Below are 20,810 nucleotides of genomic sequence, written 5' to 3' on the forward strand. Positions count from 1 at the left end.
GTAGCATTAATGAGAATCAATGAAATGTCAAGTGGGTTAAAATTCCCATCCAGGTCACTTTTTTTTCTCTGCACAAAATACTGGGAGGGATCAAGCAATAAGCAGTGCACAGTGATAGAGTTTATAGTACGGCACTGTATGAGAGTGTGCAAAACACTGTTTTTGTTGTGTTGTTTTGTGGTTTGTTTTTTTCCAGTATAATATCAATGTATTAAATTTAGAAATTGAGTGAGACATACCATTTTGGATCTGTTTGGAGATAAAGATCAAAGAGCTATTAGTGAAAAGCCATTAGAAGTACGTACAAAAGTGTGGGGTTTTTTGAAAGCAATATTCAAAAAGGGAGCACTTTAACAGATGCTGCCTTTATAAAATGTGAACAGGTGAAGAAATACATTCTGCTGCATTGTTCTTTAAACTACCTGTTAATAGAATAGAATCATTTTGCGGAGACTTCTGTCAACATCTTTGTTTTTCAGCAGTTTGATTTTTATGATACAGCCATATTTCTGAATTCTATTATGCGACTGTTTTCTAGATGTCATTTGTAGTGAAGGAATATCCATAACACTGAATAATTTTAAAAAATTATGTAAATAGTTTAATTTTTACTTGCCTCGTTCAGCTGGTTTGAGCAATTTCTTTGCTGTGTTACACTAGGTATTTGAATGGGTCTGCAGTTATACTAGTACAAAGAGAACAGGATTTTATTCTCTGTATTTACTGAAAGATCTAGTCTGTCTGTAATGTTGAAATGTTGTTTTGAGTTTTGAGTAACTATAATATCTGACTTGTGTGTACTGCACTCTACCAAATTCCAGTTTTGATGGGAGGTGGAGGGAGCAGAGTCTGTAAAAACAACAGAAAGAAATTCATACCTTTTATATCTGTATGTATTTACTGTTAACATGCTTGGAACATCGAATGAGAATGTGTATTATCTCTGAGCTATTCTACAGCTTTCTCTAAGGGGAAGGTGTTCTGGATATCAGTTTATTTACTTAAAAATTTGACCTATTAAGTGTTCTTAAAAGGAAAATTTATAGCTTAATTTTAAAATAATATAAATAAGAGGTATAATTTTTATTGAAGGGTTTGATTCTTAAGGATTGTGGTTTCCCCCCTTATTGTAGTGATAAGGTTATTCTACATGTTGAATAGTAAAAGTAAAAGTAGTTCTAAAACTGATAGTATTCTTCTCCACTGCAGTAGCTGTGTGATACCCTAATTATCAACCTGAAATTCAAGGTCTGTTGACGTTATTTGAAGAAATATACTGTTAATTCAGTGGTGTCAAAATTTCACAGCTGAAAATAACCTTAGACTTGAATACTTGATTGCCGTTTTCTCTTGAGTTGAACTAGAGCACTCGAGGGTTTTTAAATTATGTGTTGTGATTTGATTTCATTACTGAATGAGTTTGAGGTGTGTGGTGGATACATACACTGTAGTTTAAGTAACTGAAGACATGCAGGCTGTGTTTTTCTTTGGGGATGGCAGTGAGAGCCGTGAGAAGACGATATTAAATGCTGCTGAGAAGCGAGCTGCAGCTCTGTGGCTCAGCCTGTATCAAGTTGGGTTTTTTCCCTGAGTATTTTATGCAGCCAGCTTCAGACAATGTGTGTGCACACTTGTGACTTGGATTCATGTAATAGTTTAGTTGGTGTAGATGTTTTTAGTGAAGTTGTCAGGTAGGTTTTTGTTTTGTTTATGGAAGCTGGTTTGTCTATTTCTGGTAATGCTTGTTTTTCATGTTCATTTTCTCTGCTGTAAGATTACAACAGGGGCCAATATCATGCACAGTAGGTACTTGCAAGAGGGCAAGAATTGAAACAAACGAACAAACAAAAAATGGATGTTGCAAGTTAGGGAGAACTTTTTTGCTTAGAGATCTTTTCCTTTGTGTTGTCTTTTATACATACTCAGTTGATTCAAAATATTTCTAACCTGATGCTTTAAAAAAAATTCAGATAGTCAATGAAGTCACTTGCTAAATCCTTCAGTTGTTTGGTGTTTTGATTATTTGCCATTTTATTTTTCAGCATTGTCAGTGAAGCGGGAGCATCTATCTACAGTGTCAGTCCAGAAGCAGCCAAGGAAATGCCAGACCTAGACCCTAACCTAAGAAGTGCAGGTATGAAGAGTATTTAATTTTATCACCATTTAAACAGGGAGCTCAAGACTCATTATTATAAACAATACAGTCTGTGTAAGTATAATAATAGTAAAAAGTATGAAAAGTGAAGGGTTTTGATGCTTTATTTCTAAACTTTAATTCTTCTGTGATTTTGTATTTGAAGTCCTAGGTATGCAAATCAGTGACATCATCATCTACCAAGGCCTTTAATGTAAAGGTCCATGTGGATGTATTCCTCCAATAGGCTGGTACAGGAGAATTTATAGGGATTAATGTAACCTATTAATTGGGCAGACTTTCACAGTTGGACTAGTCTGATCCCACCAGAGCTAGACTTTCCCTCTCTTTTCTTGTCCCTTGTACACACACAAATGTCTCTATCAATAATTAAAGGCTTTATGAGCTAGGAAAAAAAATAAGAATTGAACAGACTGTTTAAAGGCGTGTATTCATTATGATTACTTTCAAGTCTTCAAGTAACTGAATATAGTCCTCAGGAAATGCTATTTAGCCTTAGCTTTTTAGAAAAGTATCTACTCCAGCATAAATGTCACTGAGGTATAATATAGCCCAAGTTCTTAGAAATGTACAAGCGTTGCCACTCCCGTTATTTTCAGTGTTTGGTTAAAGAGTAATCTTTAAAAATCAAATTCCTAGCAGCTTCATTGTTATCCAAGTTGTACTCATGGATTTGGTTTGTGTGTCCTTTTGTATTTTTTTATCTTACTCTGTTTTTTGTTTGCTTTCCTGCAATTTGCTTTCATACTCAATCAAATATAGCATATTTGAAAATGCAGTAACTCAGGTATAAGTCTTTACTAGTTAAAATTATACTGTTCTTGATTTTAGTGTTACTTTGGCAGGTGACTGGCTTGGAAATCCTTAGTAAGGTGTAGAAGCAGATCAGCAGACACTAATTCTGAAGTTACATGGTACTTGGGGGTAAAACTTTCTAGAATTCCTCATGTTCCCCTCTCCTCTTTTTTCCATTAAGTGGATTTGTGTTAACTTGAGATTTCAAGTGACTATTTGCAGGAATATTCTTTAAATGTCTGTATCAGCCCTTCTCTTTGCAGGACAGCCCTCTCACTGCTTTTTGCTTGACTTTTTCCTCCCTGCCTGTGAAAAGACTGTTGTGATTATTTCTTCCGTGGGCCACAGAGGTTTTGAATGTGTCATAGTGTGACTAGAGTGAAGACTAGGCATGTGGCATTTCTGCATTTGTGGCAAATGCCACTAACTTTCCCTCATGCCAAAGCTTTTTAAGTTGCTGATATATTAAATATGGGTTTAGAGTTGATGTAAATGAACAGAAAAACACTGAAGAGGAGGAAATCTAATTAACAATATAGTTTTTCTGATGTACATGATTTTCCTTTTTTCCGAAGTTAATTTTTGAACATTTCAGAAACTTATTTAGCACTGTGCATCAAATACAGTCAATGAAATTCAAATCTGTAAGACATGACCAATCTCAGTATTAATTAGCTAGAGTTCATAATTTCTCCGTTATTACTAGGAATTGCTTCATGCATGACTTAAGCTCTGTTGCATTTGGTTTGAAAAGCATCAGCAATTTTAACATGCTGCAGCAGTACCACAGAATGGGTAGAAATTGAAAAAGGGTAGAAAAATAATTGCTTGGTTCTGTGGATGTCGACTGTTGTGAAACTGACAGCTAGAAGTATGTTTATTATAGAGTCTTTCTAGATGTTTTAGACTTTCTTCTTGACATCTTTTGGTGTCAGTTTGTAATTAGCTGCTCTAAAGCTGTGTATATTTTTTTTTTTAAAGCTGAACATAAAAATGTGGCATAACATTAGAGGGAAAGATTAACTGATGTTTGGGGTTTTTTGCAAACTTTTTTTATTGACTGGCTTTTACTTTTGTACTTTTGATTTTCATTTAATTTGCAGCAAACAGGAAAGTGACATGGTGTCAAAGCTGACTTGCTTTTTATTTTAATTGTTGTGTTACATCATGTCAGGTTCTGTGCTTACATGATAGCGTTTAGAACATTAAAGGAAGCTGACAGCTGCATGATGAAGTGTGACATTTATAGTTAAAATAAAAGGTACAACTGATGTGAGCTATCTGTGATCTTAACGCAGTTTGCCACTTTAACATTTTCTCAATGCAAACTTTATAGAAGTGCTTGGGGTTTTTTTGTATTACACAGGTAGACCTATTTTTGTTCATTAGGTAGATGTAAATTATCAAATAATGCATATTTTACGAGAAGTTACTTTCACATCTTGTGATATGATCTCTCTCATGTTTGCAGTACTGTTTAGCAACTGTTTGTAGTAAGTTTTCACTTCATACAGAGAAACAGAAGAAATCAGTCCTGGTAAATATGTTACCTTATTAATTTCTTCTTGGCTGAGTGTTGTGTGCAGGGGGAAAGCCAGTAACCTTTGGCATTTCTTGAGGGTGCTAATTAAAGTTAAGTCAAGAACACAACTGATTATTTTTTTTTACTTGGAGCTGTCTTTGAAGGTCATGGGTGACATGGATTTGTAACAAAAGATTGAGATATATCTCATTATAAACTAATAGTATATGTATGAGCTATGAGCTATAGCGGAATGTCTTTTTAGTCATCCATGCAAAACTTCTTGCCAAAATTGCACCTGCTTGAAAAAAAAAAAAAAAAGAAAAGCTTATTTCTTAGACCATTTGCTGCTAACTACAGTGCAGAGAATGAGATGGGATCTCTCTCAGTTTAGAACTGTCTTCTAGAGATGGCTGCCTACCTTCTTTCTGGCACTGGGCTGATTCGGCTCCTAATATAAATTCTTTACGTTGAACCAGGTTCTTCAAAATTTTTATAGCGCTAGATCTGAATATTACACAGAAGTGCAGAAGCTTCTCTACTGCTACTCCAGCTCCTATAAAATCTTGTGGAGTGGGACTCAACTAAGCAGATAGTAAAGAACTTGATGAAGCCTGGTTACTTGTGTCTGAGTAAAGTATCAGAAACAGCATGGCCAGCAGGACCAGGGAAGTGATTCTGCCCCAGTACTTGGCTCTGGTGAGACTGCACCTCAAATCCTGTGCTCAGTTTTGGGCCCCTCTCTACAAGAGAGACATTGAGGTCCTGGAGCATGTTTGGAGAATGGCAACAAAGCTGGTGAAGGGTCTGGAAAACAAGTCTTATGAGGAGCAGTTGAGGGAACTGGGGTCGTTTAGCCTTGAGAAGAGGAGGCTGAGAGGAGACCTTATTGCTCGCTACAACTACCTAAAGGAGGTTTTAGAGAGATTGGTGTTGGTCTCTTCACCCAAGTGATAGGTGATGGGACAAGAAGGAATGGCCTTAAGCTGCCTTGGGGGAAGTTCAGATTGGACATTAGGAAAAATTTCCTCTCAGAAGAGGTTATCAAGCACTGGAACAGGCTGCCTAAGGAGGTGATTGAGTCACCATCCTTGGAGGTATTTAAAAGGTGGGTAGATTAAGTGCTTAGGGATATGATCTAGTAGTGGACAAGTATGATTTGAATTTATGATGTCAAATGTCTTTTCCAACCTTATGATTCAATGATTCTATATTGAATGAGAAATGCCTTCATTTCATTAAATTGCTGAATTATCTTTCACTTTTAGAAGACTGCTTTAAAAAAAAAGCTCTCTCTTCTTTCTTTCGCTATTTAAACAACAAAAAACCCCTCGTGTTCTTCATTAAATTGATTTATAAACTTGCACACAAACATAGAATCCCTCAAACATGGGATGAGGTGGGAAAGGCAGTTAAGTCTTTTCAGACATCACATCTCTGTGGTCACTTGTTAGAGGAGATCTCGCGCCTCTCTGATTTACTTCTGTACTTTAATGCATTTGGTTCTTAATTTGCAGTTCTGTGTTCAGGTTCTGAAACACACTTGGGCTTGTCTAAGGCAGGAACTCCAAGAAATGCTCATTTTCTTCTCAAACTCCAAGAGCCTGGGGTCCTTGATCAAGACCACATAGTTGTCACCCAGTTAGGAAAGCAATGAATGTAGATAAAATATCCCCTAAAGTTACTTTTTGGCAAATATTTGGAAGACTAACAGGGCAAGCATGTGAGTCATGCTGCATGCACAGGTATGATCTAGTATAGTAACTGTTGTGCTTCTAAAGGATGATTTCTGAGGGTAAAGAAGAACCTGAAAGAGCAAAAGGTCACACAGCACAGTTTGTCTTAGCATTGTCAAATCCCATCTGCTTGTCTTCTCTCCACAGGGCAGAATATATTGGATTATTGTACACTCAAAGTTCAGCACACCACTTGCACTTTTCCTTGCAGAAGAAAGCCTTATAGGCTTTGGGGGCTTGTTAAGACTTTGAGACTGTCATGCTACAGGGTTATATTCCCTGGGGTGCCTTTAAAGATAGAGACATACAGTTCAGAGCTGTCATATTGGCCAGCAAGTAGAAGGTAGAGATTGGAAAAAAAGTAATTTCTTTTGACTCTATCTTAAGGAAAGTGAAACAATTTGATGATTAGATGTGTGGGACATAGTGCCTTGATGTCTACTTGAGCTAATTTCTTCATCTTAAAAGAGCACCACTCCCCCCTGGCTACTCAGGGGAGAAGGTCATTTTTCAAAAACTTTATTGGACAGGAGTCCTGCGGTTAAAACATTTGCACTGCTTTCTAAGTTGATGCTTCCTTCTACAGCTAATCACAGAGGATTGGTGCAAGTTCCACAAGCTTTCAAAGAGAGTTAGAAGAAAGGACAGTAAACAATGTATTATGCATCAAAACGTTTTGCCAGCCTGTTTAGTGAAGTTGTTTGCAATTATAGCAGTACAAAATGAAATTGTATCCAGCTTTCATCTGCTGTATACTTTAGCATTTGAGAAAGAGTTTAATTATGCTATTGGAAGGGATGTTTGCTGTGGTTAAAAACAAAATGGTGAATTTTGGAGGGTGAATAGCAGTAGGCAGGTAAAGAGGAGCTTGCTCCCTCTCTCCCCACAGGACCCAGTTACTACCAATGAGCAGAAGCTCATTGCAAAGTGTGGGCTAGGCTCTACAGTTTAAACAGAAGTTATAGGGAATCTGTGGATAACTTGGAAAAAAACCAGTCCCTAACTGTAGATAATCTGGAAATTATTTGGCCTGCTACAATTGTGCATGGACATGCATACCTACATCAGGATTTTAATAGAAGAATGGGGTTGAATTGCCCAAAACCTGTGACATAATGCTGAATAGGTTCTTACATGGGTGTTAGAGGTGTTTGTAGTCTCTACTTTGTTCTAGATAAGAATCTGAAGTTTTCTAGTCTGTGCAAAATATGTTGCATGTGTGAAATGTGGTAAATGATCATTAACCCCCTGCTCATCAGCACTTTTAATTCCTTTCAAGCTGGAGTAGAGGAGTTTGATCTTCCTTTATCTGGAAGATCAAGACCCACTTACATTCCCCTAGGTTTCTGCCACATTACAGAATTAAAACAGGAGATTATTTTGAGCTAGGTGGAGGCTCTTCTGTCTGGCTGTTTTGGATCAGTATTTTCACTATCCTAAGAGCTCTGTTCATGTGTGTTTATAGCTTTTAACTGAGCATCATTCTCTGCACACATGATAGTTTTTGCTGCTGTAATCTTTGCAGACTTTGGGGAAAGATGTGGTTTTCACCTTGCCTTCCTCTTATTTATCTATTTCTTATATCCCAGATGTATCTGAGTTCAGCTGATGGACTTGGCCTTTTATTTGCAGAACATAATTTTCTCTGCTTCTGAATGAACTGAAAATACCCTACTAGACCTGTCTAAAAGTGATATCCAGAAGCAAAGCAGTAGTCCAGACTCTGGGAAAGCCAATTTCCCTTAGCATAGGAGTTATGAGAATGATTTACTTCCCTTCCTCTGGATGAAACTCTGTGTGTGTGTGTGTCTTCTTTCCTTAGAAGGCTTTCTTGCTTCTTTGAAGGGTGCAGCCAGAGAAACAATGAGTACAAGGTTTCCCTTTGATTCAAGGAGTTTTGATTTGCTTTTAATATAGCAGTATGATGTTTTTCTCATCAAAGCTACTTCTCTTACAATAGGCATAGAAAAGGACAGTCTGATCACTTAGAAAAAGGTTAATTTTGTCTTCTAGTATCAACTCTTGTAACTGAACTTCAAGTATTTTTTTATTTTTAATAGTAGCAGTGATCAATGGCATAGTAATGCGGTTAAAATTAGTGCCAGTGGTCTGAATGTCAAAAACATACTGATGTTGTCTACCTTTTAAGCTGAGCAGATGTGGAAAGATTTTTCTGAATTTATACCATCCTGTAAGACTTAACTTATTTTTGTGACAGAAAAATCACATCAAGCTTCAATTAAATGCAAATATGTCTCTGCTCTCACCTAAGATTAAAAAAGTGCTACAATCCTGTGATACAGAAATTACTAATACCTGAGAAAATTGGTCTTGAGAGTGTGTTTCTATGAAAAAATACTGACTTTAGGAAGCTACATTGTAATTTTTTTTCCTCTCTAAAGGTATTTCTTACTTTCTTTTTGTATTCAAGCAATCTCTTTTTAAAGATTTTTGTAGTAAATAAGTAGAACATTGTGATTCATTATTTCATTAATCTTAGGCAAATAACAGATTATCAGTTTTATGGAGTTAAAAGTAAACTAAAATGTAACCTTTTTAAAACAAAAACCTGCTCGCTTGCCACAGAAGAATTTTGGATGAAATGCAGCTGTTGACCAGTTGCTTAAAATAAATCGCATACTTTACACCCACCAAGAAGATATATGAGGATTCAAAATTCTGTCACAAATCCTGACCTACTGAGAAAGAATGCCTAATGAAAAGACTACTGTACGTTTCACTGTATCTTTTGCAAGGAGGGTGAAATTCAGGTCAACAGGATAGACAGCTTCCAGGACTCAGGAAACCTGAACAATCGATCACTGAGTAAACATTATTGCAGATACTCATGGAGAGTAGTTGATCTTGAACACAATAATAAGCTTTATAAAAGGATTTGAATAAGTTGTAATGTTTCCATATCTACCATGATATGATATGTTGACACCAATTACACATGCATTTGTAAGTTAGTCTGTGATTACCTTAATATGTAATTTTTTTTTCATTGACATTGAAGTTTCAACCCAGACTTTTAAGGTGCAAAGGTTAATTGAAAATAGGAGGGAGGGGTGAGTTACATAGATGTTATAGTAGTATGTCTCAGCAAGAAGAAAATACTAAAGTTTTATAATAAAAATACAGAATGTTCTCATTTATGACAAAATTGAGGTTGAACTAATCATAGCCTAATAGCTTGTGGTTGCCATATATTTAGTTATAAAACATTTGTAAAACTACCCACTGCCTTCACATCCAGAAGCTTCACATTGTTTCAAAACATAAACAAATGCTCCCACTCATGTGAAGCAGCTAAGCTGTCACAGTTACTGACTGGGACGTGTTTTTATCCTTACATAAAAACCTGTGTGTTTAAAGAAAGGAATGCCATCATCTTGGGCTTTTGGCCAAAAAAAGTGTTTCTGCTTGCATGGCAAGCAATGTTTCAGTGCCACTGTAACCAAAATGAATTGATTTTTTTTTTCTTCCTTCTTCCACCCATAATTATTCCTGGCAGTCTCTTGTGCTGCATTTGGCAGAACTTTGTATGTTCATTTTTTCCCTATCTACAATCATTAAGCTTTTACTTTATAGTGTGGCTCTTATAGAGCAGTGCAAAAGGAGAACATTTTGATATGTAATTGTCTGAACATAAAGTTGGCAGCAGGTAAAGTTCTTGATACGGTTTTTAATAAATTTAATTTATGTAGTTGCAAGTTTTCTAGCTGCTCTTGCACCCCAAAAAGTGTACACATCTGATTTGGGCCATAATGATTGCTTTAGAGCTATTCTGTTAATGAAAGAAGGCAGATAGTCTAATTTAGAAGTTAGCAGTCATTCTGGATTGTTGAGGGCTGCCAGCTGACATGGCCCTTGTATAGATATCATCTAGAGAAATAGTTGGAAGCCTGCTGTATTGTTTTTGCCCTCGCTGTTGAGAGTGGGCACTTTTTTCCATCTTTAGTCTGAAAACATTTAGCTTGAAAACTATTAACAGTATTCTGCAGTGGAAATTCTGTCTTTTTCAATCCCTGTGAAAAAATGATATCACTTGCTATAGAAAGTACTAGTAAAAACAAAGTTACATGACATATATGAGTGAGGAAAATAGTCAGTTTTAAATTTGTCAGTTCGGAATTAAGGGAGATTTGATGTGCTTAAGATGGGAGTAGCCAGATAATTAAATATGTTTGCAAGTTCATGAGGGTACATCTGCTCATTAGCCATCAGGAAACAAAACATTTTAATGCAATTCCTTATTTTCTGTGAAGATCAGACTGACATGGGTTGTTCATACAACTCTTAAAGCTTTTTGCCCACCACACTGTCATTGCACTTCATTGCTGACAGGCAAAAATAACTATCTGGCAGTTTTGTTTTGTCAAATAGCTGAAGTGTGAGTGAATCAAGACCACCAAACAGTTAAATTGCCTTTCTTACAAAATGGCAAAAAATGTCCTAATGTCAAGAGAGGATTTCAATAAACATGCTTTCTGTAATCTTTTTTTTACTTCTCGCTGCATTTGGACGCCAAGTTAATCTGTATTCAAGGCAGAGGACCACCTATACCACCCTGTCCCCCCAAGCTTTAAAATTTTACATGGATTTACTGCATGGTAGCACAGTTTAACTGTTGTGCCAAGTTTTGCAATAATGTTTTCTTCTCAACTGATAACTTGGAGCTTTGCATCTGTCAGCTGTGTAATTCTTAGGTGATTTTCTAATGGGGGTCCATGTCATCCTGACTTTCATACCCTGTTTAGTGTTAAATAGAGTTTTTCTTCACATTTTATTTAGACTAGTATATTTTAAGAATGGCACCTCAAATATTTGGCCCTGCTTTTGGCTTTTGAGAAAGCTGATTTTTTTGGTGTCGCCTTGTATACCATCATACAGTTTATTTTGTATTTCCTTGAGCAAAAGTGAAGCATACCTTAACTGTAGAAGTGAGAGCGCATTGCTCATTTAATTGTCTGACTTCTAAAAATGCATGGTTTCTTGCTGTTCCTAATGTGTACATTAAAGATATAAAAAAATGGTTTTAGGCAACAGCTGTATGAAGGTATTTTATTATAAAAAAACCTTTTGATTTGAATTTTAAGGAGAAAATGCAAGGCCATCAGATTTTACTGTCTCTGTCTGATCCACGGTAGCAACCTTTGCACTTCTGCAAAGCCTTTATGATTTCACTAATACTTTGCTTGTATTGAAGAGTTCAGCCACACAAATCAAATTGCCAGAGTTGAGCCTCCAGTCCCCCTGTAAAAATCTATCTATTGCAGGATGCTAGTGCTGTAACAACGGAAAAGTGGTTTTGCCTGTACAAGAGACAGAAGATGCTAATCTTGACTCAATTTGTGCTTTGAGAGGACGTGGACAACTCTTGCCGTTTCCCTGTTATGCTCTCTTATCTTAAATTTGTTAAGTTCTAGAGTAAAATTGTGACTTTAGTGGGAATTCTGCAGGCTGGCTTTCCTTCTGGCATGGCCGTAGGAGCTGCATCCCTTCAGCCGTATAACTGAGTGTTAGTTGATCTTCACACTTTGATATTGTAACTATTAGGCCTGATTCAGGAAAGCGCTTGAATGTCTGTGTAACTTTATGCATGTGAATAGTTTTTCTGGTTCCAGTGGGAATACTGACATGCATCTGTGCTGAAGTGCTTTGCTGGATCAGGTCCTCTGCTTCTGCTGGAAGCCTCCCAGGGATATGGCAGCATTGTCAACTTAGCTATTACGACAAGAGGAGTCTAAATTTTACTTTGTAATTGAAAGTTCCTGTGAGAGGTTTATGCTTAGAAAATTCCTGTATCAACCTATCCATGTAGTTGTCTGTTTTTAAAAGATGTAATGAAAGGAGATGTGGACAGTGAGAGATATTTGCTGTCGGCTTATTGGAAATGTAACTTTTGAAACGTGGTTTGCCATTAGGTGGAACTAAAAATTCTCTAAATCTTTTACGTAGTTAGTAAACAAGTTTAAGAAAGCTTGCTGAAAGACAAGTATAATACCTACACATAGCCATAAATGCGTTCAGAAGAAATACATAGTTTTAAACGCTTCCAAGTTTTTGTATCAGTACTTTTCATTGTTGTTTTGATCTACTTTTATTTGTTAGATGCCTGGTATTATGTACCGCTACTGTTTCAAAGTAATTAATATGAATGATTGTAATAGGCAATTGTTTCTTAGTAAGCTATACCTGTGCAAGCAATTTTTGGTGTGCTTACACTGGTTGACCTTTTGTGACTTTTGGATTCTTTTGACGATTAGGTGTATGTGATGGCCTTTGAATTCAGAACTTCTCTGTCAGAGAGACAGACGTATCGTATGTCACCAGCACAGTGCTTTCTGAGTCTAGCTAGCAAACTACCATTGTCATAATGTGTTAAAATGGATAATAAAGGATATGAAAAGTCTTGCATGACCGAGCAGTGAACTTCATGTTAACTGTGCATTTAGCAGTACAGATCCTTAGAAGCAAAATCTCTGATGCTGTATTTAATCAAAAAATTTCGCATCTGATATTTAAGTAAAGGATTTGTGAGTGAATATAGGCTTAAAAAATGCAATCTTTGTTCAGCATTTGTATTTAGAAGACCAGAAGTTCTCTGAAGTGCTTTAATGGCATAATTTGAAATGTTAAGTGTACATTTTAGTATGGATACAAGGGGAAAATTTAGTGTACATAGTTCTACTTGTTAACTCTGTGACCTAAAAAAACTTTTAAATGTCATGTCTACAGTTTGAAATCTCCTTAGTTCTTTACTTGAATTATTCAATTGAAAGACTTTATTAGTGTACATTTTGTGTTCCATGTCTAACGGGGAAAAAGGCTTCTGCTATATTATTGATTACATACAGGTTAAAAAAAAAACTATATAAGATTTAAAAAACAACAGTAAATGAAATTACATGATTCTGGTTTTCAGATAAAACCCATATTTGTTTTCTAATTCTATTTTTCAGTTTCCATAGCTAGACGCGTCCAAGACCCATTAGCTGAGCTAGTGAAAATTGATCCCAAACACATAGGAGTTGGAATGTATCAGGTAAGATAATATGTATCATTTAATCTAAGTAATCTATCATGATCTAGAGCAATACGAAAATGCTGCTTTTGTCAGCTAGCTAAGTCTCCTTTAAAAGACATTTGTAGAGTTGATAGAATGGTAGTAAATACTTAGAAGTCATAGACTGCCTCTTTTATTTTAATCTTTGCTCCTAACAATTGTGATTGAGACTCAAATGGCTGTAGCCAGATTTGTAGTCTGTTAAAAACATCAAATCTGACAGGTAACCTGATCTGTAAAGCTTTCTCTTATTTTGTATTGTTACAGCAATGGGGTTTAAGCTCTTTGTATTAAATACAATGGGATATTGATCCTCAATTTAGAAACCATTAATTTGTACTATTATGTGCATTTCTTCTCGGAAGTTTGTAATAAAAGCATTTGTTTTGAAGTTTTTAATTTACTGAAGCTGAATTGGAACATGTATAAAAATAAGATTGTCAAACACTTTTGCAGGTTATTTCTGACAAGTAACTTTTACCTTCAATGTGTTTTTACAAAGTGAATGGTATTGAGAAGCGATACATGAGTTATTGTCGTTTTATAGGATATTGGCATCTATTCAGGAAAGTGTTTATATGTGTGCTTAATCCCACCAAACAGAGAAGTAGTAGAAAATTCAGCACGTGCATTTCTCTGTACTTTTGAAACTATAGAATATAATTTCAAAATACTGCAAATTTACTATAGAATAATTTACTATAGAGTAAATTTGAAAGACTCGAACGGAAGTCAGAACAGAAAGCACAGAACTGTTTGGACCTGTGCTTTCAGGTTAGCACAGGAGAGTCAATGGGATAGAAATGCAATTAGCAGTCTAGAATCCTTTACTGCCACTACTGAAGATGACATGACAAAGAAAAATTTACAAGAACGGTATATCCTGTTTTGTTTTTAGAGAACTGAGCTCAGTGTTTTAGTTGGTTAAGGTAGTGCTCAGTACTGCTTTTGCAAGCCTCACTTGTGTTGCCACAGACTCTAAAATGTACTCATGTTGGTAACTCCTCAGCTTATCAGTAAAACTAACTTATATAATGAGTCTTTCAGTATGAACTATACCATAGTTTTTGAGGAAAATTAGATTAAAGGGCTGAGATACCACAGGTTTCTCTAACACATCGAGTTTTCAGTAAAAATGTACTTTAATGATGACAGCTGTAAATTGGGGATGGTCATGTGGCAAAAAGAGGAGCTTCAATCTGAAACATACTAACTTGTCGACTTCCACTACTTTTATTTATAACAGTAGGACTGATAACTGAAAAAAAAGGGGTACAGATTGGTGTTGGTCTCTGCTGTAAGGAAAAAGTATTTGACATTTAAAAAAAATCATAAGCTATGTCAGCCATTTGAGAAGAAATTTGTTGCTTTTTTTAAACCAAATTAAAAAAAAAATCACCCCCACAATAGACTATTTCACGATTTGAGGTATACTTTGTATTTGTAAATATTAGGAATTTGCATTGCTGTGGCTAGAAGGTGTTAATTTAGATGCACACTATCTGCTATGGCCCATGTGCATGTTGTACAACCATGCATTTAAAGCAAAAAGGCATGGAGTTGGTGGTGATTTGTTTTGGAATCATGATATTATCAGATGAATTTTGCAATTAACATATTGTAGCAGTTCACTCTTGCTTCAGTGACTGAAGCTGATGTAATTTACTTTGCATTGAAACAGAGCAGGGTAAGTAATGTGTTCCTGGCCCTTTCAGAGAAGCTTCTTGTTCCACTACATCCACTTTGACAAGTGAATACCCAACTGCATTATTTGTTCACGTCCATATTGGTTACGTGAAAAATTCCAGAGAAATAATTCCTAAAAGCTCAGTAAAGCTAGATCTCAAAAATTGTTCTTTACCAGCTATCTGCACTTTTAAGTCTCATTATGGCTTGGATAAATCCTCTGCGATAGATAGAGCTGTTCTCAGAATTCTTAATGATCATGACAAAGGCTCATTTGAAGATGCAGAAATTTCTGAGGTACTAGAGCTTTATGTGACATAAAGATACGGCAAAAGCTGTAGTGTCATACAGGGAGTTCTAGAGTAATAGCTGATATAATCTTTCAGATAGAGTATAACAGATACAGAGTTTTATTAGCTTTTTATTAATTTCTGGGCTGAAATATGCAGTGTGCAGTTGAGATAAAAAAACATAAGCTTTTGGCAGAGTGAGTTGCTTCTTAGCCCGCTGTAACTATAAATTTAGCTTTTAGGTGTGGCCTGTCCTTTCTTAAACACCTTAAAATTGATATTTAGGAATCTGACAAATCCAGGTTTGTGCATTCTTGTCCTGAAGGCAGACAGTGATTAGTCCTTCAGTCATCTTTTGCCTCTCTAGGCAGAGGCAGGCTGAGGCTGTGTGCTGCTGCCAATGACTGTGAAAGCCATATAGCACAAGCTGGATGGTGGTTTCCTGCCCAATTATCCCGATCCTTTTCCGGTGCTTGTAATGGCTATGTGATGTCCTCGATTGGCATGACAGTCGGACAGCAATGCATAGTTTGGGAGAGAACTGGAACTACTGCTTTCACAGAAGCCTGAGTTGTTATTGACTTGGGATATGGCCTCTTTTCCAACTTAAGATAGCCAGAGGTCCCAAGGCCAACTACTTATGTCTCCTTTAAAAGACATTTGGAGTATTAATAGAATGATAGTAAGTACTTACAAATCCAAACTTACAACTCAAAAGGCAATAGCCAAGAAACATTGATTTCTCTTTCTTTTCTGGGAGTTTTTTTCTGAGAAATCGCAGTGAGAGCCTGGCAAAGCTTAACCTGCCTGACAAAGTCTGTAGCTTTTGTCATGGGACTGTGGCACAGGAACATTGTATGTTCAGCTGAGTGATTCCCTTGGGCAGGGGCTGCTGCTCTCAGCAATGACAGTAATGCTACAGGAAGATGAAGGGGCTAAGTGTTAAATCTGCTGATCAAAATATGAGCTTTCTCAAAGTCAGTTCCGTGGCTGGCCCCTGCCTCCCCCAAGGGTAGTACATGAAGGGACTGCATCTTCCATGAGATTTTGGATTCCTCCCACTTGGCCTCTTGGTGCTTCATGTCTGTGTTTCTGAGAATATTGGTGTTTTCTCATTTTCCTAGTGCAAGTTTCCCAAGCAAAGCTGCTCATTTAGTTATGGATACTTTGGGTATGGAAATAAAAGTTTCCAGTTAGATCATCTCTGGAAATTGAGTCTTCTCACTTTAGATTTGTTTACTTGTTTTAGATGATGAAGAAAAAAATTGAAACTTGAACACCTGCTTTTATTCTCATTTCAAGTTATGATTCTGAATTTGTGCACTACCAAGAAAATTGGGTTTGACAGAGAAAAATAAGCAGGCCCCAAATCTAACAAATGTTTCCTTAAAAAGAAGCACAAACTGATTTATTAGGCCCTCTCTCAGACCAAAATTCCAGTTGCCTAAAGGTCCTTGTCACCTTTTATCTTTATTTCATTAGGGAAACACTTCTTTCCTCCCAGACAGGAACCTAGCCAAAATTAGTTTATCCTCTTCAGGCCATATTACTATGATTTCTTTTGTAGTTGAACATGAAGATGATGCCCAGACTCTCTTTGCCAGATACAGAATGTTTGCCTTGCCATCTCCACATACAAGCTCAAAGTTGAGTTACTTTTGTAGAAGTGGTTAGCATCTCGAGACTTTATTAAGCTGAAAACTGAATTTTGTCACCACAGCTGTTATGATCTTTGAAGACGTAGATTAGAGCAGAGAACAAAGCTGCTTCACAAAGATTGGGGTTAGGGAACTGAATTCCAGGGCAAAGAAAATTAATGAAAAGATGCCTAAAGAAGAAAAAGATTCCTTTCTCTCAAACAGAAACTCAACTTTCTATACAGGAATAAACCATCACTAGCATGAGCTTTCTGTCCACTAGTCTCTATCAAAGACAAATACACTCACGTAAAGGAAGAATTAAATTAGTAAACTTTTAAAAGGTCAAAACCTGAATCCATATTATAAGGCAAAGAAGGGAGAAATAGTACTAAGGGACTGTGTTAAGTTTGGTTAGTCTTTCGCTGTTCATTTAATGTACAAAATCCCTGGATGCTAAAAAAAAACCCCAGTAACCTCAAGGGAAAGAGCTAGGTGGAGCTCAGAGTCATCTGAAGCCCAAGAACAAAGCATGTGGGGTGTGTTGAAGGATCAGATTTTTAAATATTTAAAAAATTGCACACCATGTCTGGTCTTGAAAAAGCAACATCCTATTTGATCTTCATAGCTTTTGGAGTCCAAAAATCTTTTCATGATGTACTTTTCTATTTCATAGCATCTCCACTGTTTAACAAATTTGGAAAATTATCATCCCCCAAAGGATGCAGGAGATATATGTAGTTTTTTAACCTTTGAAGTGGGAGGATACTTGATTCCAGATGTAGCTGGAAGGTTTTGGGTCAAGTAAATAAGTTTTATAAACAATAAGTAGCAATTTCTTCAGAAGATTATGTAGTTGAGCAAATTCTTGGGTTTTTTTTCTATGTATTGCTAGAAAGTCCTGGTCGAAGGACAGTTTCATAGAGCCTAATCAGAATGCATAACAATAATGAAATTTGGAAATATCTTTTACGTACCTCTTGTCCTTTTTCCTCTCATGTTCCTTCTGTTATTGACATAAATCAGTTTTGCATTTGATTGTTAACTGTAGGACATTTTATTATCAATTGCAAATTGATATCTCTTTAAAGCTTGGATTTTTCTTCCCAAAAGATGGATATGTTTTATTAAATGAGAATGAAACATCTGAGGGCATTTTTATCAGATATACTTCCTCCTTAATTGGACCAGTTCTTAATTATGGCATTGCAGATATAAGCCACTTTAAAATCTACAGCCAGGTAGTCAATGGCAAGATGTCTCACTGAAACCGTATCTCTGTTCTTGTTGGAAAGGGAGGAGGTTTCTTCCTTTCTGCTAGAAATAAAAATAGAATGCTTTCTGCCATCGCAGGCCATCCTACACGGATCCTTCCTTCCCTGCCTCACAGCCAAACTATATTCATGCTGGCGGGGGGAATTTGTGGGCAGATGTAGAAGGATGTCTCCTGCGCATGACTGAAACTTCATGTAGACCTTTTATTTTGTTGCATTCTTTAATCTTTCTCCCTCAAAAGATGTGCATGGCATCACCTCTGTCAAGTCTTTCTAAACTTCCACTGTGTGCCTGTAGTGACAGGATGGGTATTAGAAAGGTGTGGCATTAACCTCGTATTTGACAGTGATATGTTTTCAAATCTTATTACTTTTCTGCATACCCACAGGGAAAATTATTTATCTTCAGCAAACTGTATATTAATGCTTAATAGCTACTAATTTTGGACATAATTTGGGAGGTCAAATATTGCAAAATTTTAGAAATGCTGGTATCAAAGGGACCTCAAGGGTATCTCTGAGTGCAAGAGTAAGATCAGTTACAGTTGAGTCAGCCTGGCAGAACTGCGGGTTGAAAAATACTGTACATTATTTCCATTTGTTGTCTTTGCTGCAAGAAATACTGGCTTGTCCCTTGCTCTGCAGGTGTTTGCCAGCCTATTTTTACAAAACTCTAGCAAAGTTAACTTGCTAGGTTTATTTGTTAAACCGTTCTGAGGCTTAGCAAACTTTATGTATATTTCTTTACTATCTAAGCCAATATTTTGGGTTAATTAAGCATTGTATTGTTTCTCTAGCAGTGGAAACTTGAAGATTAGTGTTTAAATAGGAAACTGCAAGCAAATAAATCTGTGAAGTAGTTGGTGCGTGCAAACAAGAATTTTCATAAGCTGAACATTGGTCATCACAAATAAATGGTGTGCAGTTTAAGAAAGGCCTGGTCTTTTTGGTTTTTTTTTCCTTAAAATATATACATGGGTTTTAATGGTGAAACATAAGAGATTTTATAACCTTCTTGGTATCTGATTTTGGTTACATATCCTTTGCATAGTATGCTTTTATTTAATCACATTGGGAAAAATACTGGAGCAGGCTGATTTTTTTTAGTCAGAAATGTACATTTTTTCAATGAGTATTTAGGTATTAACTTTGACTTCTATCTTTGTTTTGATTAATGGACCCAAGGTGTAGTTAAGTGTATTACTTGGGTAGCAAAGGAGAATCACTCACGTATGATGTACAAGAAGACGTCCTTTTAGTATCTGAGGTGTGTTTGTCAAAACAACCTCCAAATTGAGATTGCTTTATTAAGCTTATTAAAACAAATTTAGGTGGGTTTGCTACATATTTTCTGATTAACAAAATGGCATGTCTTACTAGGTAAGCAGTTCCTTATATTGTGTGTTTTGTGTAGCTCCTGTGGAAAGCTACTTCAGCAGGAATGTTGTTTGGTCAGAACTATAGGTTACAGGTTTCAACAGCCTGTCTGCAAAAGTCTTCAGCATTCCTTCTGTGTTACTACACTGAATTTATACATAGTTAGGCAAAGAACCAAACCTCCTGTGATATAATTGCAATTTTGTGAGCTCTCTTATGGTTTTCTGTACTTTATTTGAAGTGGTTGTGTAAAAAGAACCTTTGCTTATCGAAAGATACCAGTGCTCAGTTCTAGATATCTCACAATAATCAGAACACTTATTAATGAATGTTTATCGCTCCTCTTTGGCAGTATATGGCAACTGGTCAATTATGGGTGTACCTTAAGCTGAGAAAACATATATACAGGAAATATGCTGGTGGACTGGAGTCTGGCTGAAACTGTAAGGTTACCATGAGAGAAACTGTGTTTCTGATATTAAAGAAATTCCTGAACAACATAGACTTGGGAATATGTTGCCATTATTGCAAACAAATAAATGTGTGATAGTAACTGGACAAATTCTGAGCTGCTTTTTTGTTGCATCTCATCTCTGAGTGACTTCACTGGGACTCAAAGGACTTGTGGGATAGTATTTCACGGTGCTCTTAGCTACGCTCTTCAATAAAGGAAACTTAAACCTCTCCTGTGAACCTGTAGGCTCCTGCAAATAGACTGTTGCCACTGAAATATTTAGCAACATATTGCAAGAAATTGCTTGCTTTGGAATTTGTGGAAAAGGGAGAGGAGTATTTCAAATTTTAAGGTGTATAAAAACTTTCTGAGGGATGAGGTGTGGCGGCTTTATCTATGAAATATTAAGGACAGGCAAAAAAATGTGGTCTTGTCAGTAGGCAAAAGGTGCCTTATTTGACAAAAAAAAATTTTAAAAAGTAGATGCAGAAGCTGGTGAATATGTTTGTGGTTAATGCAGGGTTTTTAAATCCAGCAGAGTACAAAATCCTTAATTGTTGTGTGGTGGTGGTAAAGCATAAGCTTGATGAGGAGAGCAAGCAAAAACCATGTGGGTTTTGCCCAACATAACTTTTAGGTAAATTAAGTGCTCTTCATTTTGAAGAGTAAAGTCCTGTGAACCAAGTCTTCTGACACCCATGGGAGCAAACTCTTTGGAGACAGCTTTGTTGTGAAGAGGTAATCATCCTTTCATGTCATTTGGATGCTTCCCCCACCACTCAGTGAAGTAGGTGTGCAGAGCTTAAGATTCC

The 20,810-nt window shown here is 36.4% G+C and overlaps 1 protein-coding gene across 1 annotated transcript in view; it reads left to right on the plus strand.

The window, feature by feature from the left end:
* SRBD1 (S1 RNA binding domain 1) overlaps positions 1-20,810 on the plus strand; it is a 125,951-nt gene that overhangs the window by 59,916 nt on the left and 45,225 nt on the right. Inside the window, exons 17-18 of the mRNA XM_069852636.1 lie at positions 2,043-2,134; positions 13,177-13,259. Of these exons, the coding sequence (XP_069708737.1) occupies positions 2,043-2,134; positions 13,177-13,259 (175 nt within the window). The remainder of the gene's footprint in view (positions 1-2,042; positions 2,135-13,176; positions 13,260-20,810) is intronic.

The sequence above is a fragment of the Phaenicophaeus curvirostris genome, chromosome 2, assembly GCF_032191515.1.
Source record: "Phaenicophaeus curvirostris isolate KB17595 chromosome 2, BPBGC_Pcur_1.0, whole genome shotgun sequence".
Taxonomy (NCBI): Eukaryota; Metazoa; Chordata; class Aves; order Cuculiformes; family Cuculidae; genus Phaenicophaeus; species Phaenicophaeus curvirostris.